Source organism: Mobula birostris, chromosome 6 (assembly GCF_030028105.1).
Source record: "Mobula birostris isolate sMobBir1 chromosome 6, sMobBir1.hap1, whole genome shotgun sequence".
Classification (NCBI taxonomy): domain Eukaryota; kingdom Metazoa; phylum Chordata; class Chondrichthyes; order Myliobatiformes; family Myliobatidae; genus Mobula; species Mobula birostris.
The window spans coordinates 184,884,553-184,902,143 of NC_092375.1; the positions used below are offsets into that span (position 1 = coordinate 184,884,553).

Sequence of the window (17,591 nt, forward strand, 5' to 3'; positions counted from 1 at the left end):
ATCAGGTCTGCTCTAGCATTTCATCATGGCTGATCTGTTATCCCTGTCAGCCCCATTCTCCAGCTTTCTCCCTATAACCTTTGATACTGTACTAATCAAAAACCTATCAATCTCCACTTTAAATATACCCAATAAATTGGCCTCCATAGTAGTCTGAGCCAATGAATTCCACAAATTCACCAGCATTTGGCTAAAGAAATTCCTCCTTATCTCTGTTCTCAAGGGATATCCTTGTATTCTGAGGCTGCACCTCTGACCCTACACTCTCACACTATCAGAAACACCTTCTCCACGCCCACTCTAACTACATCTTTCAATACCCAGTAGGTTCAGTGAGATCCACCCTCATTCTTCTGAACTCCAACGCGGCCAGAGCCATCAAATGCTCCTCATGTGCTAACCCTTTTGTTCCTGGGATTATTCTATTTGACCATCTCTGGACCCTCTCCAATGCCAGCATATCTTTTCATTGTATTCCATCTGCAAATTCTTTGCCCACTCTCCTAATCTGTCCAAGTTCTTCTGCAGACTCCCTGCTTCCTCAGCACTACCTGCCCCTCCACTTTTCTTTGTATTGTCCGCAAACTTGATCACAAAGCCATCAATTCCATCGTGCAGATCATTGAATTATAACGTGAAAAGATGTGCCCAACATCAGCCTCTGCGGCACAGTACTAGTTACCGGCAGCGAACCAGAATAGGCCCCCTCATTCCAACTCTTTGCCACCTGCAAGTAAGCCAATCTTCTGTCCATGCTAGTATCTTTTTTGTAATGCTATGGGTTTGTATCTTGTCTAGCAGCTTCATGTGTGGCACTTGTCCAAGTAAAGAACATCCACTGATCTTCTGTCTACCTTGCCTGCATTTCCTCAAAGAATTCCAACAGATTTCCCATAAGGAAACCATGCTGACTTTGGCCTATTTTATCATGTGCTTCCAAATGCCCCGAAAGCCCATACCCAACAAATTTCCAATCATTGAAGTCAGGGTGTCTGGCCTCCTATAATTTCCTGTCTTTTGCCTCCCCTCTTCTAAAATGTTGGAATGACACTTGCAATTTTCCTGTCCTCCTGATCATTCCATTTTGCGAATGGATACTCTATAGGATTTTCTATGACATTCTTTGTGCATCTGTGCCCTCTTGAAGATCCTAGATACTGAACTGCCTCTATTGGTTCTTGCATATCCTCAAAAGGTTTAAAGTTTTTGTTGACCAACAATTTAAGAGAATTGAGGACACAGAATTGAAATATTGAGTTTCATACTATGATTTACAGTATATGATGCACGTCATAGATAGAATATCATGTTTTGTTCACTTAGACAAACTTCCAATCATCTAAAACATGGCTTTTCTCCTCTCATTCAATCACATGCCTTGACTTGGATACAAAACTAATAGCTGCAGCTTAATTTAAGCTCAAAAAAAGTTTAGTTTCTTTTAAAAAAGAAAGAAACATTTTTGATTTGAATCGAAATGTCTAATTCCATTTCTGGACATGAGTATGCACAGGATTCAAAGATTGTTGAGAGTTATCGAAGAGGAACAAATGTGATATGTGTGACACTTTGCACCAACCAACTTCTGAGCCATGTTCGATATAGGATATACATTTGTTTAGCTATAAATAAATAAAGGCATCTGTTAGTCTTGTGAGACCATGGATCTGCGCCTGGAAAGTCTTCACTTTCCAGGGCGCAGGCCTGGGCAAGGTTGTATAGAAGACCAGCAGTTGCCCGTGCTGCAAGTCTCCCCTCTCCACGACACCAATGTTGTCCAAGGGAAGGGCGTTAGGACCCATACAGCTTGGCACCAGTGTCGTCGCAGAGCAATGTGTGATTAAGTGCCTTGCTCAAGGACACAACACTTTCCCTTGCTGGGGCTCAAACTCACGACCTTCAGGTAGCTAGTCCAATGCCTTAACCACTTGGCCACCTGCTTTCCTTCAAATACTTGTTTGAAGTTTCTGTGATTTTTTTTCTCTCTAAGTGTGCAAACTAACAAATGGGTGGTAGGAGGAATTTAAGAATAATTACAGAACAATAAATGAAAAAGCTAATTCCTAATAATCTGTAGAATTTCCCAAATAAAATGGTCGAGGTATTTTAAGTTTAAGAAAAACGTACTAGCTTTTTAGTGCAGTGGGGTCGTAGTGCAAGGTACGATTCACTGTTTAGTAAATTTAAATGCAGGCCCAGATCAGAGGTGAGAACTGATTTTGCTCACCCTGCGCGATGGTCACTCCTCCATGGCGCTGAGGCTATGAAGACTGGCCTGGCTGCTGTGCTCTGTGCCCGCTGATGTGATGACTGATAAGTGAGGGTTTGGGCCTACTTCGGGCTGCTCCAAAGTTTGGATCTGAGGACTCAGTTTTGGTTCAGAATGTTGTTCGCTTCAATTATTTGCATGATTTATGTTTGCCTTTTATTTTATTTTTATTCTATTTTTTCTCTAATTGGGTTCTTTCAAGTTTCTTGCTTTGTGGCTACCTGTGAGCAAACAAATCTCAAAGTTGTATAATTCTTACATTATTTGATAATAAATGGACTTGACTTGGAAAAAACGTAAGAACACATTGAACACAAAAAAAAACTGAACTCAAAGTGCAGTAAATGTCCTTTATGTAATTACATCATCAGCCTCTTAAAGTGAACTATGTCGGTGGTTGTGAATTACGTATGTTTCCATCAATTACATCACCCTACACAGGTAAAAACTTGGTCAGGTTTTGTGAGCTGATATGCTTTCAATCTATTTTCTAAAAATTGTATTAAGAGGTTTAAATCCAACAAAAGATAGAAAAACTTTGAAAATCAAAAGTTTTGAAATGTATAAATTGATTCCAAACCTACTGAGCAATTTTAAATTCAAATTACATTAACTTTATGCTTTTTAAAAATCTATTTATGTCTCCTATGTATTAAGCACATTACATTAACCACATACAAGAAAAAGTCTGCAGATGCTGGAAATCCAAAGCAACACACACAAAATGCGACATCAATTGTAAAGAGTAAACAGTCAACGTTTGGGCCGAGACCCTTCATCAGGATGATGAAGGGACTTGGCCCAAATCTTCGAAAGTTTACTCTTTTCCATAGATTCTGCCTGGCCTGCTGAGTTCCTTCTGTGTTTTGTGTGAGCTGCAATGAATTAACCACAGTTTACTTTTCATTGTTACTTGTTTGGAAAGTTTCACTGTGTGCAAATCAATCTTTTGTGCTTGGTTTGCTTACAGAAAATTGTGATGCATCTTGCAAGTTGCTTCTCTATATAAACATTGCTATCTATTTAAAGTTATACGTAAATGGAAAAAAAACGAAGAATGACTTAATAAAACAGAGGTGGTCTCCTCATCTTCATTTGCTTCTGCCTCCCCATATCAGGAGCATTGTGACCCATGCCAACTTGTCTGAATCAGGTTTAATAACGTTGGTATATGTCGTGAAATTTATTATGATACAGCAGGAGTACGTTGACATGAGGGTATATCTCATGGTCTCCATCGGAGCTGCTTACGCAGATCACCTATGTATTTTTCACTTCCGGGGCGACTTCAAGAAGGCGACCCATGTGAGCATCTCCAGTGGAGACCATTCAACCCTTCTAGTCTGCTACAACTGAGAACCACCAATATGTCTGAGGTCTGTACACTTTGTAATATAATTTTAAGGTGATTAAAAGATCTATTGCTAATGGAGGTAGAGGAAACTCGAATGGACTCTGGTCAACGTGGTGATCGTGAAAGAGAGATTGTTGTTCTGGTTTAAAAGTTTGTTTGAAGAAGCGTGATTTTCTGCTGTCAATACTGGTAAACATGCAGTCTCTGGTAAATTAAATGGAAGACCTCAGAGTGAGAGTGCTGTACCAAGGGGGCATTAGGGCCTGTTGCATTTTTTGGTTCAAGGAATCTTGGTTAACTCTTTCCGTTCCGGATGCAGCAGTTCAGATGGCTTCACAATTCACCACCAAGATAGGACTGCTGAAGAGGGTGGAAGAGTGGAATGTGCTTCATGATCAGTTTTTTGTGGTGTGCAAACGTTGCAGTGCTGTCTCACTCCCACTCATCCAACATGGGACATTTTGCAAGCAAGTGTTGTCCATTCTATCTGCCGTGGGAGTTTTTGGTCATCTTCTTGGTAGCAGTGAACATCTGATCTGAGGCCAATGTCAAACCAGCTCTAGACAAACTGAGTGATGTCATCCACAGACATGAAACAGCATATCCTGATGCTTTCCCTCTCATTTTGGGGGATTTTAACTAGGCCGGCTTGTGAATGCATCTAAATAATTATTACTAAAAAAATCACTTGTAACACCAGAGGAACCAGCACACTGGACCACTGTTACACCACCTTTGAGAGTGCTTACCGTGTTATCCCACACCCACACTTTTGGAAACTCTGATCTCTTGGCTGTACATCTCCCTGACGACCACCGCTCCTGTAGGAATGACCAAGAAGGCGTGGGCAAGGGAGGCAGAGGAGACCTTACAGGACGGCTTTGAATTGGTGGGCTGGACTGTATCCAAAGATTCATCTTCTAGTCTGAATGAGTACGCCACAGCTGTCACTGACTTCATTAAAAACCTGTGTGGATGAGTGTGTGCCTACGAGAACATTCTGGTACATACCAAAATCAGAAGCTGTGGATGAACCAGGAGGTTTGTAGTCAGCTGAGGGCTAAATCTGTGGCATTCAAGTCTGGCGATCCAGGTCTGCACCAGGAAACCAAGTACGACTTGCGGGGGACTATTTCAAAAGCAAAGGTGCAATTCCGAATGGGTTTGGAGGCAGAACCGGATGTACATCAATTCTGGCAGGGTTTGCAGGCCATTACTTCCTGCAAAGTGAAACCCAACATCAGGAATGACAGCGATGTTTCTCTCCCAGATGAGCTCAATGCCCTTCATGCTCACTTTGAAAGGGAGAATCAAGCTATGGTTATGAGGATCTCTGCAACACCCAGTGGCCCTGTGGTCTCTGTCTCGGAGGCCAACGTCAGGCTGCCCTTCAAGAGGGTGAAGCCTCACCAGGCGACAAGCCCTGTTGGGTACCTAGTAGGGCTCTGAAAACCTGTGCCAACCAGCTGGCAGGGGTGTCAAAGACAGTTTCAATCTCTCATTGCCACAGTCAGAAGTTCCTGGGTGCTTCAAAAGGGCAACAATTATACCAGTGCCCAGGAAGAGCAAGGCGAGCTGCCTTAACAACTATCACCCAGTAGAACTCACATCTACGGTGATGAAGTGCTTTGAAACGTTGGTCATGTCTAGAATTAACTCCTGTCTGGGCAAGGACCTGGACCCACTGCAATTAGCCCATCTCCATCGCCACAATAGGTCTTCAAAGGACGCAATCTCATTGGCTCCTCTCGCAACCTTGGATCACATGCACAATACAAATACCTATCTCAGGATGCAGTTATTGACAATAGCTCAATGTTTAACACAATCATTCCTACAGTCCTGATCAACAAGCTATAGAACCTGGGCCCCTGGGCCTCTCCCTGCGAGCAGATCCCCGACTTCCTAAACGGAATACCACAATCTGTGAGGATTGGTATTAACATCTCCTCCTCACTGACAATCAACACAGGCTCACCTCAGGGATGCGTGCTTAGCCTATTACTCTACCCTCTCTACACCCATGACTGTGTGGCTAGGCACAGCTCAAATGCCAACTGTAAGTTTGCTGACGAGAGAACTATTGCTGATAGAACTTCAGATGGTGACAAAAGGGTGTACAGGAGTGAGATATACCAACTAATTGAGTGGTATCGTAACAACAACTTTGCATTCAACATCAGTAAAACGAAAGAGCTGATTGTGGACTTCAGGAAGGGTAAGGCGAGGGAACACATACCAGTCCTCACAGAGGGATCAGTAGTGGAAAGAATGAGCAAATTCAAGTTCCTGGATGTCAATATCTTTGAGGATCTAACCTGTGCCCAACATATCAGTGCCGCTATAAAGGAGGCACAATAGCCATTATATTTCATTTGGAGTTTGAGGACTTTTGGTATGCCAAAATGACAATTGCAAATTTCTACAGATGTAATGTGGACAGCATTCAAACTGGCTGCATCATCGACTGGTGTGGGGAGGGTATAAGATTGAAATAAGCGACAGAGAGTTGTAAACTCAGTCAGCTCCATCTTGGGCACTAGCCTCTGTAGTATCCAGGACATCTTCAAGGAGCGATGCCTCAAAAAGGTGGCGTCCATCATCAAGTGCTCCTGTTCCCGAGGTTATGCCTTGTTCTCATTTCTAGTATCAGGGAAGAGGTACAGGAGTCTCTTCCCCTCTGCCATCAGATTTCTGAATGGACATTGAACCCATAAACACTACTTTTTTATTTCTATCTTTGCACTACTTGTTTAATTTAACTGTTTTTCACGTATATCCTACCAATGGATGGAATGGCAGGGCTGGGGGACAGCACAGAGGCACTGCTCATGGCTGCACAAGAACAGGCGCTGAGCACAAGAGCATTAGAAGCAGAAGTCTATCACAACAGACAAGACCCAAGTCGCAGACTGTGCAAGGAATCTGCAGAAACTATCCAACACTTAGTAGCAGGATGCAAGATGCAGCTAGGGGCAGAATACCCTGAACAACACAACCAAGTTGCAGGAATTGTGTACAGGGACATCTGTGCTGAGTATGGATTGGACACTCCCAAGTCCAAATGGGAAACACCGGAGAAGGTGGTGGAGAATGATGAGCTAGGATCCAGTGGGACTTTCAAAGAAGAGGAGGGGAAGATGGCGGCGCGATGCAGCGCGCGTGGCCACTCCGGTGAATGATATCTGGAATCTGTCAAGTGGGGTACCGTGCACAATTCTGATTTGATGGAGACAGATGTGAGAGTATGGGGGAACATCTGGAGAAATTTCTGAAATGCCCCGCTTCGCTGCCACTGTTACTGTGTGGTCCGGAATCTCCGGAGTAGAAGGGCCCGAATCCTCGGCTGTGCTTGTTTCAGCGGCCGGGGTGAGGTCAAAGGTGCTCAGCAGAGGATGGCGCTCGGGAGGCTGTATCGGACGGGCTGGTCAGAGGCTCGAAGTTTTCTGACAGACGGACTCAGTGTCTGCTGTGGTTGGGTGCTTCCAATGCATCGGCAGTTGTCAGTGCCTGGAGGTTTATGGCAGGGATTTTCTCCCTTTGCCGCCTGCTATCGGGGACTCGGGAGTCGATCGACTCTGGACTTTGAGACTTTTTTTACCGTGCCCACGGTCTGTTCTTTATCAAATTATGGTACTGCTTTTCACTGTTATAACTATATGTTATAATTATGTGGTTCTGTCAGTGTTAGTCTTTGGTTTGTCCTGTTTTTCTGTGATATCACTCTGAAGGAACATTGTATCATTTCTTAATGCATGCATGCATTTCTAAATGACAATAAACAAGGACTGCATGTTCTCATCATCTAATCTAATCTTAAAAAATACAGACTGATAAGCAGGTACTGGCCAACCAATCAGACATGGTAATATTGGACAAGGAACAGAAGAAAGCAATAGTAACAGATGTGGCAATCTCAAATGACAGTAACATCAGGAAGGAAGAATATGAGAAACTGGAGAAATACCAGGACTTGAAAGAGCAGACAGAAAGCAATTGGAAGGTTAAAGCCAGAGCAATCCCAGTGGTGACAGGAACACTTGGAGTTGTGACAACTGGACTGGGAGAGTGGCTCCAACGAATCCCGGGAAGAAGATCTGAGATCTTGGTCCAGAAGAGCACGATACTAGGAACAGCAAGAATACTGCAGCAAACCCACAAACTCCCAGGCCTCTGGTGGAGGACTGAGACTGAGGGGAAAAATACACATACACACCACCCATAAGGGGTGAGGAAAAATACATGTATACTTACTGTAATTCTCAGGTTTTTTTTCCTGCTATTATGTATTGCATTGTACTGCCTCTGCAAATACAACAAATTTCACATCATATGTTAGTGATATTAAACCCAATTTTGATATATACATATATAGTTAATTTAAAAAAGTAGTGCAAGAAGAAAGAAAGTAGTGAGGTAGTGTTCACGGGTTCAATGTCCATTCAGAAATTGGATGGCAGGGGGGAAGAAGCTGTTCCTGAATCATTGAGTGTGTGCCTTCAGGCTCCTGTACCTCCTCCCTAATGGTAGCAATGAAAAGAGGACATGTCCTGGGTGATGAGAACTAACGCTTTGTTCCAGTAACATAATGAGTATCAATTATGAGTCTTGAAATCCTTTTGTGTTTGCATTTCCAGCTGCCGTCACATCTGATGAGCCTAACCAGGCTGACAGTGTGCCTTTAGACATCCAAGACACTGTCTCACTTAAAGAGAGACTGGCGATGTATCAAGCAGCTGTTTCAAAGAAGGAGAAAAGCTGCCCTTCAGTTGATGTAAGTACATATCCGACTGCTTGTTCTGTTCATTTTCAAAGCTGCAGAGTACTTTACGTCCTCAACAGTTTTAATTTGTATTGCTCTTTAATAATTGACCAGAAGTTTGGATGACCTGAATTAAGTTGCTGTGGATAAGAAGCAGCTGCAGGTTTTCTGTTTCCTACTGGGTTGAAGAAGAGAGGTCGATCAAGCACCCTGTTTGCTTTGGGATGGCACGGTGGCGTACTGTTTAGCACAACGCGTTACAATCCAGGCGACCTGGGTTCAATTCCCACCGCTGCCTGTAAGGAGTTAATTCGTTCTAGCTGTGACCACGTGGGTTTCCTTCGGGTGCTCTGGTTTGCTCCCACAGTCCAAAGAATTTCCTGTCGGTAGGTTAATTGGTCACTGTAAATTGCCCGGTGATTAGGCCAGGGTTACATCGGGGGATTGCTGGGTGGCGCTGCTTGAAGGGCTGGATGGGCCCATTCCGTGCTCTGTAAGTAAATAACTACACCAAAGGAAACACGTTCATACAGTTGGACTGACCTTAGTTTAATGGAGTGAAAAATAGTACAAAGTTCAAAGTACATTATGATCCAAATATGTATACATTATACATCCTTGAGGTCTCCACGAAAAAAAGACACCCAAAAAAGCCTATACGCAGTATATTTATATTTTTAAAAAAGCACTCAATGTGGAGAGGAGCCACATCATGCCTGTAAAGAATCCATGAACAATAACAGAATAAAACAACTCATAAAAAGACTGTTGAACGCCCAAAGTGCAATGAAAGAAAAACATAGAAAGCTACAGCACAATATGGGAATACAGGCCCTTCAGTCTACAAAGATGTGCTGAACATGACCTTACCTTAGAACTACCTAAGGTTACCCATAGCCCTCTATTTTTCTAAGCTCCATGTGTACCTCTCCAGGAGTCTATCGTTTTCGCCTCCACCACCGCCGGCAGCAGCCCATTCCACGCACTCACCACTCTGCATTAAAAAAAAACAAACAAACAACAAAAAAAAACTTGCCCCTGACATCTCCTCTGTACTTACTTCCAAGCACGTTAAAACTATGCCATCTCGTGCAAGCCATTTCAGCCCTGGAAAAAAGCCTCTGATTATCCACATGATCAATGCCTCTCATTATCTTGTACACCTCTATCAAGTCACCGCTTATCCTCCGTCACTCCAAGGAGAAAAGGCCGAGTTCACTCAACCTATACTCATAAGGCATGCTCCGCAATCCAGGCAAACATCAAGCAAATAGCATTTCTGAACTAAAGTCCACAAAGAGAGTCTCATAGTTTAGCACAGAACCGAGTAAAAGTCATGGAGCAGCGACCTGATCTGGCTGGTACCTCGCCTCGGGCCCCTACACCCAGACCTTTTCAATCTGGTGTGGCGCTTAAATCTCTGTCTGAACATCACAAGTGAAATAAGTGATGGTAGCTATTTTGTACCTTGGTCAATCTTGGTCAATAAATGGTTGGAAGATGGAAACTAGAATGAATTCTTGAATATTCTGATTGAGGGCTAAGATATGCACTTCTCTGTTGCCAGAGTTGTGAAGGAGGGAGAGAGAGACAATGGCTGTTCTCAAAATTACCACAGATTTCAAGAATGGTTGCAGCAAACTCCTTGGTGGCTTAGTCACTCCACGCTTTAAGAAGGGAGGAGGGCAAAAGAAAGGAAATTATAGGCCAGTTAGTTTAATGTCAGTGGTTGGGAAAGTGTTGGGGAAAAAGTTGGACGAGGTTTCGGGGTTCTTGGAGACGAACGATAAAATAAGTCAAAGTCAGAATGTTTTCTGTAAAGGAAAATCTTGCCTGACAAATCTGTTAGAGTTATTCGAGGAAGTAACAAGCAGGGTAGACAGAGGAGAGGCAGTGAATGTTATTTACTTGGATTTTCAGAAGGCATTTGATAAGGTGCCACACGTGAGGCTGCTTAACAAGATAAAATCCTATGGTATTACAGGAAAGATACTGGCATGGATAGTGGAATGGCTGGCAGGCAGGAGGCAGTGAGTGGGAATAAAGGGGGCCTTTTCTGGTTGACTGCCAGAGAGTAGTGGTGTTCCCCAGGGGTCAGTATTGAGACCACTACTTTTCACTTTTCACGTTGTTTGTCAATGATTTACATAGTGGAATTGATGGCTTTGTGGCAAAGTTTGCAGATGATATAAAGATAGGTGGAGGGGTTGGTAATACTGAGGAAGCAATGCAATTGCAGCAGAAATTAGACAAATTGGAAGAATAGGCAAAAAGTGGCAGATGGAATACAGTGTTGGGAAATGTATGATAATACATTTTGATAAAAGGAATAATAGTGCAGATTATTCTCTAAATGGGGAGAAAATTCAAATATCAGATGTGCAAAGGTACTTGGGAGTTCTCTTGCAAGACCTTCAGAAGATTAATTCATAGGTTGAAGAGGCAAGTACAGTGTCGGCATTTATTTCAAGGGAATAGAATATAAAAGCAAGGAGATAATGCTGAGCCATTATAAGACACTGGTCAGGCCACACTTAGAGTATTGTCAACAGTTTTGGTCCCATATCTCAAAAAGGTTGTGTAGTTATTGGAGAGAATCCAGAGGAGGTTCACAAGGATGATTCTAGGAATGAAGGGGTTAACATATGAGGAGTGTTTGGCAGCTTTGGATCTGTACTCACAGGAATTTAGAAGAATGTGTGGGAATCTGATTGAAACCTACTGAACGTTGAAGGGACTAAATAGGGTGGATGTGGAGTGGTTGTATCCAGAACTAGAGGGCACAGCCTCAAAATTGAGGGGTGATCCTTTAGAACCGAGGTAAGGAGGAATGTTTTTAGCCAAAGAGTGGTGAATCTGTGGAATGCTCTGCCACAGACTGTGGTGGAGGCCAAGTCTATGTGTATAGCTAAAGTGGAAATTGATATTTTCTTGATTGGTCAGGGCCCCAAAGGATATGGCGAGAAGGCAGGTGTATGGGATGAGTGGGGTTCGGGATCAGCCATGATGCAATGGCAGGACAGACTTGATGGGCTGAATTAACTTGTTCTGCTCCTATGTCTTACGGTCTAAGTATAACCCCAGTTTTTATGTCAAGGAGAGGGAGGTGGAGAAACAGTGAGCTGGAACTCTGTTAGCCTGGATCAGTAGAATGGGTAATGCTGGAATCTATTATTTTAGAAGAAGGCCTTTAAAATTGATATGGCTGAGTCTGTGCCTACTTGTATAAAATAAATCATATTTGACAAAGCTTTCAAATTATTTTGAGTTTATGGATTAAAAGTTACTGTGATGTATTTGGACTTTTAAAAAGGGCATTTGTTAGGGAGACACCCCAGTGAGCATTAAACAAAATGAGAGTGTGTGGTATTAGGGGTAATATACAGGTGTGGATTAAGGATTGGATGGCAGATGGAAAACCGTAAAGTAGGTGTAAATAGATTACTTTCAGATTGAGAGACTGTGGCGTGTCACATCAATATCAGTGATTTAGATATGATAATATCTCCAAGTTTGTTGATGATACAGAGTTAGATGACAATTTGAGCTACAAGGAGATGTTACACGGATTACGGCAGTCTAAGTGAATGTGTGAAGAAATGGCAAATGGAACATGATGTGTTTTTAAAAAAAAGTTGTCCATTTTTGCAGAACGGTGGAATATTTTTAAAGTTGTGAAATTTTGAAAGATGTGCTAATCATTAAAAGTTAACATATTGGTGCAGGAAGTAACTGAAAAGATAAATAACATGTTGGCCTTTAACAAGAGGATGTGAATGTAGGAGTGGAAATTCCTTGATCATATTATTTATGGAATAAAAGGAAATCTGTGATAGGTGAATCTGTGGAATTCAGTGCCATAGGTGGATGTGTCATTGGATATATTTAAAACAGAAGTTGATAGATTCTTAATTAATCAGGGCATCAAAGATTACAGGGAGAAGTCACAGAAATATGGTTGAGGAGGTGGGGGAATGGGGTTGAGGAGGTGGGGGAATGGGGTTGAGGAGGTGGGGGAATGGGGTTGAGATGGCAGGGAGATGGAATTGGGTTGAGGAGGTGGGGGAATGGGGATATGGGGTTGAGGAGGTGGAGGAATGGGGTTGAGTGGGTGGGGGAATGTGGAGTGGGGTTGAGGTGGGGGAATGGAATGGGGTTCAGGAGGTGTGGGAATGGGGTTGAGTGGGTGGGGGAATGGAATGGGGTTGAGGTGGGGGAATGGAATGGGGTTGAGTGGGTGGGGGAGTGGAATAAGGTTGAGCGGGTGGGGGAATGGAATGGGGTTGGGAAGGTGGGAGAATGGGATTGTGAGGGCAGGGAAATGGAATGGGGTTGAGGAGGTGGGGGAATGGAATGGGGTTGAGGTGGGGGAATGGAATGGGGTTGAGTGGGTGGGGGAATGGAATGGGGTTGAGGTGGGGGAATGGAATGGGGTTGAGTGGGTGGGGGAGTGGAATAAGGTTGAGCGGGTGGGGGAATGGAATGGGGTTGGGAAGGTGGGGGAATGGGATTGTGAGGGCAGGGAAATGGAATGGGGTTGAGGAGGTGGGGGAATGGGGTTGAGTGGGTGGGGGAATGGAATGGGGTTGAGTGGGTGGGGGAATGGAATGGGGTTGAGGAGGTGGGGGAATGGGGTTGAGTGGGTGGGGGAATGGAATGGGGTTGAGTGGGTGGGGGAATGGAATGGGGTTGAGGTGGGGGAATGGAATGGGGTTGAGTGGGTGGGGGAGTGGAATAAGGTTGAGCGGGTGGGGGAATGGAATGGGGTTGGGAAGGTGGGGGAATGGGATTGTGAGGGCAGGGAAATGGAATGGGGTTGAGGAGGTGGGGGAATGGGGTTGAGTGGGTGGGGGAATGGAATGGGGTTGAGTGGGTGGGGGAATGGAATGGGGTTGAGGAGGTGGGGGAATGGGGTTGAGTGGGCGGGGGAATGGAATGGGGTTGAGGAGGTGGGGGAATGGAATGGGGTTGAGTGGGTGGGGAATGGGGTTGAGACGGCAGGGAGATGGAATGGGGTTGAGGAGGTGGGGGAATGGGGTTGAGGCAGAGGAATGGAATGGGGTTGAGGAGGTGGGGGAATGGGGTTGAGGAGGCGGAGGAATGGAATGGGGTTGAGGTGGGGGAATGGTGTGGGGGAATGGGGTTGAGGAGGCGGAGAAATGGGGTTCAGTGGGTAGGGGAATGGAATGGGGTTGAGTGGGTGGGGGAATGTGGAATGGGGTTGAGGAGGTGGGGGAATCGGGTTGAGGAAGCGGGGGAATGGAATGGAGTTGAGGAGGTGGGGGAATGGGGTTGAGGAGGCGGGGAATGGAATGGGGTTGAGGTGGGGGAATGGGGTTGAGTGGGTGGGGGAATGGGGTTGAGACAGCAGGTAGATGGAATTGGGTTGAGGAGGCAGGGGGAATGGAATGGGGTTGAGGAGGTGGGGGAATGGGGTTGAGGCAGGGGAATGGAATGGGGTTGAGGAGGTGGGGGAATGGGGTAATGGGGTTGAGAAGGTGGTGGAATGGGGTTGAGGTGGGGGAATGGGGGTATGGGGTTGAGGATGGGGATGGGGCGGGGGAATGGGATTGAGGCAGGGGAATGGGGTTGAGGAGGCAGGGAAATAGAATTGGGTTGAGGTGGGTGAATGGAATGGGGTTGAGTGGGTGGGGAATGTGGAATGGGGTTGAGGAGGCGGAGGAAAGGGGTTGAGTGGGTGGGGGAATGTGGAATGGGGTTGAGGAGGTGGCGGAATCGGGTTGAGGAGGCGGGGGAATGGAATGGGGTTGAGGTGGGGGAATGGGGTTGAGGAGGCGGGAAATAGAATGGGGTTGAGGCAGGGAATGGAATGGGGTTGAGGTGGGGGAATGGGGTTGAGACGGCGGTAGATGGAATTGGGTTGAGTAGGTGGGGGAATGGGGTTGAGGAGGCAGGAGAAATGGAATGGGGTTGAGTGGGTGGGGGAATGGGGTTGAGATGGTAGGGAGATGAAATGGGGTTGAGGTGGGGGAATGGTGAGGGGGAATGGGGTTGAGGTGGGGGAATGGGGTTGAGTGGGTGGAGAATGGGTTTGAGACGGCAGGTAGATGGAATTGGGTTGAGGAGGTGGAGGAATGGGGTTGAGTGGGTGGGGGAATGTGGAATGGGGTTGAGGAAGTGGAATGGGATTGAGGAGGTGGGGGAATGGGGTTGAGGAGGTGGAGGAATGGAATGGGGTTGAGGTGGGGGAATGGTGCGGGCGAATGGGGTTGAGGAGGTGGGGGAATGGGGTTGAGTGGGTGGGGGAATGTGGAATAGGGTTGAGGAAGTGGGGGAATGGAATGGGGTTGAGTGGGCAGGGGAATGGAATGGGGTTGAGGAGGTGGGGGAATGGGGTTGAGTGGGTGGGGAATGGGTTTGAGACAGCAGGTAGATGGAATTGGGTTGAGGAGGTGGGGGAATGGTGCGGGGGAATGGGATTGAGTGGGTGGGGGAATGTGGAATGGGGTTGAGGTGGGGGAATGGAATGGGGCTGAGTGGGCAGGGGAATGGGGTTGAGACAGCAGGTAGATGGAATGAGGTTGAGGAGGCGGGGGAATGGGGTTGAGTGGGTGGGGAATGGGGTTGAGACAGCAGATAGATGGAATGAGGTTGAGGAGGCAGGGGGAATGGAATGGGGTTGAGGAGGCGGGGGAATGGAATGGGGTTGAGGAGGTCGGGGAATGGGGTTGAGGCAGGGGGAATGGAATGGGGTTGAGGAGGTGGGGGAATGGGATTGAGGAGGTGGGGGGAATGGAATGGGGTTGAGGAGGCGGGGGGAATGGAATGGGGTTGAGGTGGGGGAATGGGGTTTGAGGAGGCAGAGGGAATGGAATGGGGTTGAGGTGGGGGAATGGGGTTTGAGGAGGCAGGGGGAATGGAATGGGGTTGAGGTGGGGAATGGGGTTGAGGAGGCAGGGGGAATGGAATGGGGTTGAGGAGGTGGGGAATGGAATGGGGTTGAGGAGGTGGGGGAATGGGGTTGAAGAGGCGGGGAATGGAATGGGGTTGAGTGGGTGGGGAATGGGGTTGAGGAGGCGGGGGGAATGGAATGGGGTTGAGTGGGTGGGGAATGGGGTTGAGACGGCAGGGAGATGGAATTGGGTTGAGGAGGTGGGGGAATGGTGCGGGGGAATGGGGTTGAGGAGGTGGAGGAATGGGGTTGAGTGGGTGGGGGAATGGGGTTGAGACAGCAGGTAGATGGAATTGGGTTGAGGAGGCGGGGAATGGAATGGGGTTGAGGAGGTGGGGGAATGGGGTTGAGGAGGTGGGGGAATGGGGTTGAGACAGCAGGTAGATGGAATTGGGTTGAGGAGGCAGAGGGGATGGAATGGGGTTGAGGAGGTGGGGGGGAATGGAATGAGGTTGAGGTGGGGGAATGAGGTTGAGTGGGTGGGGAATGGGGTTGAGACAGCAGGTAGATGGAATGGGGTTGAGGAGGCGGGGGAATGGGGTTGAGTGGGTGGGGAATGGGGTTGAGACAGCAGGTAGATGGAATGAGGTTGAGGAGGCGGGGGAATGGGGTTGAGTGGGTGGGGAATGGGGTTGAGACAGCAGATAGATGGAATGAGGTTGAGGAGGCAGGGGGAATGGAATGGGGTTGAGGAGGCGGGGGAATGGAATGGGGTTGAGGAGGTCGGGGAATGGGGTTGAGGCAGGGGGAATGGAATGGGGTTGAGGAGGTGGGGGAATGGGATTGAGGAGGTGGGGGGAATGGAATGGGGTTGAGGAGGCGGGGGGAATGGAATGGGGTTGAGGTGGGGGAATGGGGTTTGAGGAGGCAGAGGGAATGGAATGGGGTTGAGGTGGGGGAATGGGGTTTGAGGAGGCAGGGGGAATGGAATGGGGTTGAGGTGGGGAATGGGGTTGAGGAGGCAGGGGGAATGGAATGGGGTTGAGGAGGTGGGGAATGGAATGGGGTTGAGGAGGTGGGGGAATGGGGTTGAAGAGGCGGGGAATGGAATGGGGTTGAGTGGGTGGGGAATGGGGTTGAGGAGGCGGGGGGAATGGAATGGGGTTGAGTGGGTGGGGAATGGGGTTGAGACGGCAGGGAGATGGAATTGGGTTGAGGAGGTGGGGGAATGGTGCGGGGGAATGGGGTTGAGGAGGTGGAGGAATGGGGTTGAGTGGGTGGGGGAATGGGGTTGAGACAGAAGGTAGATGGAATTGGGTTGAGGAGGCGGGGAATGGAATGGGGTTGAGGAGGTGGGGGAATGGGGTTGAGGAGGTGGGGGAATGGGGTTGAGACAGCAGGTAGATGGAATTGGGTTGAGGAGGCAGAGGGGATGGAATGGGGTTGAGGAGGTGGGGGGGAATGGAATGAGGTTGAGGTGGGGGAATGAGGTTGAGTGGGTGGGGAATGGGGTTGAGACGGCAGGTAGATGGAATGGGGTTGAGGCGGGGGAATGGGGTTGAGTGGGTGGGGAATGGGGTTGAGACAGCAGGTAGATGGAATGAGGTTGAGGAGGCAGGGGGAATGGAATGGGGTTGAGGAGGCGGGGGAATGGAATGGGGTTGAGGAGGTCGGGGAATGGGGTTGAGGCAGGGGTAATGGAATGGGGTTGAGGAGGTGGGGGAATGGGATTGAGGTGGGGGGAATGGAATGGGGTTGAAGAGGCGGGGAATGGAATGGGGTTGAGTGGGTGGGGAATGGGGTTGAGGAGGCAGGGGGAATGGAATGGGGTTGAGTGGGTGGGGAATGGGGTTGAGACGGCAGGGAGATGGAATTGGGTTGAGGAGGTGGGGGAATGGTGCGGGGGAATGGGGTTGAGGAGGTGGAGGAATGGGGTTGAGTGGGTGGGGGAATCTGGAATGGGGTTGAGGAAGCGGGTGAATGGAATGGAGTTGAGGAGGCGGGGGAATGGAATGGGGTGGTGGGGTAATGGAATGGGGTTGAGGAGGTGGGCGAATGGGGTTGAGAAGGCGGGGAATAGGGTTGAGAAGGCGAGGAATGTGGAATGGGGTTGAGGAGACGGGGAATAGAATGGGGTTGAGGATGTGGGGCAATGGGGTTGAGAAGGAGAATGGCTTTGAGAGGAATATTTACTCCTGTTATTGTGGAATAATAGGAAATCTGTGATGGGTGACCTGTGGAATTAATTGCCACGGACCACTGTGCAGGCCAAGTCATTGGGAATATTTAAAATGGAGGTTGATTAGTCAGGGCGTCAAAGGTTACAAGAAGACTGGTGGAGAAGGGTTAAGAG

General features: G+C 47.4%; 1 protein-coding gene across 5 annotated transcripts in view; it reads left to right on the plus strand.

Moving 5' to 3' along the window:
- The window catches only part of LOC140199637 (xin actin-binding repeat-containing protein 2-like), a 172,777-nt gene that overhangs the window by 110,754 nt on the left and 44,432 nt on the right, over positions 1 to 17,591 (plus strand). For all 5 annotated transcript variants that reach the window (XM_072262050.1, XM_072262048.1, XM_072262051.1 and 2 more), the window contains one exon: positions 8,261 to 8,397. In XM_072262050.1, coding sequence (XP_072118151.1) covers positions 8,261 to 8,397 — 137 coding nt within the window. The remainder of the gene's footprint in view (positions 1 to 8,260; positions 8,398 to 17,591) is intronic.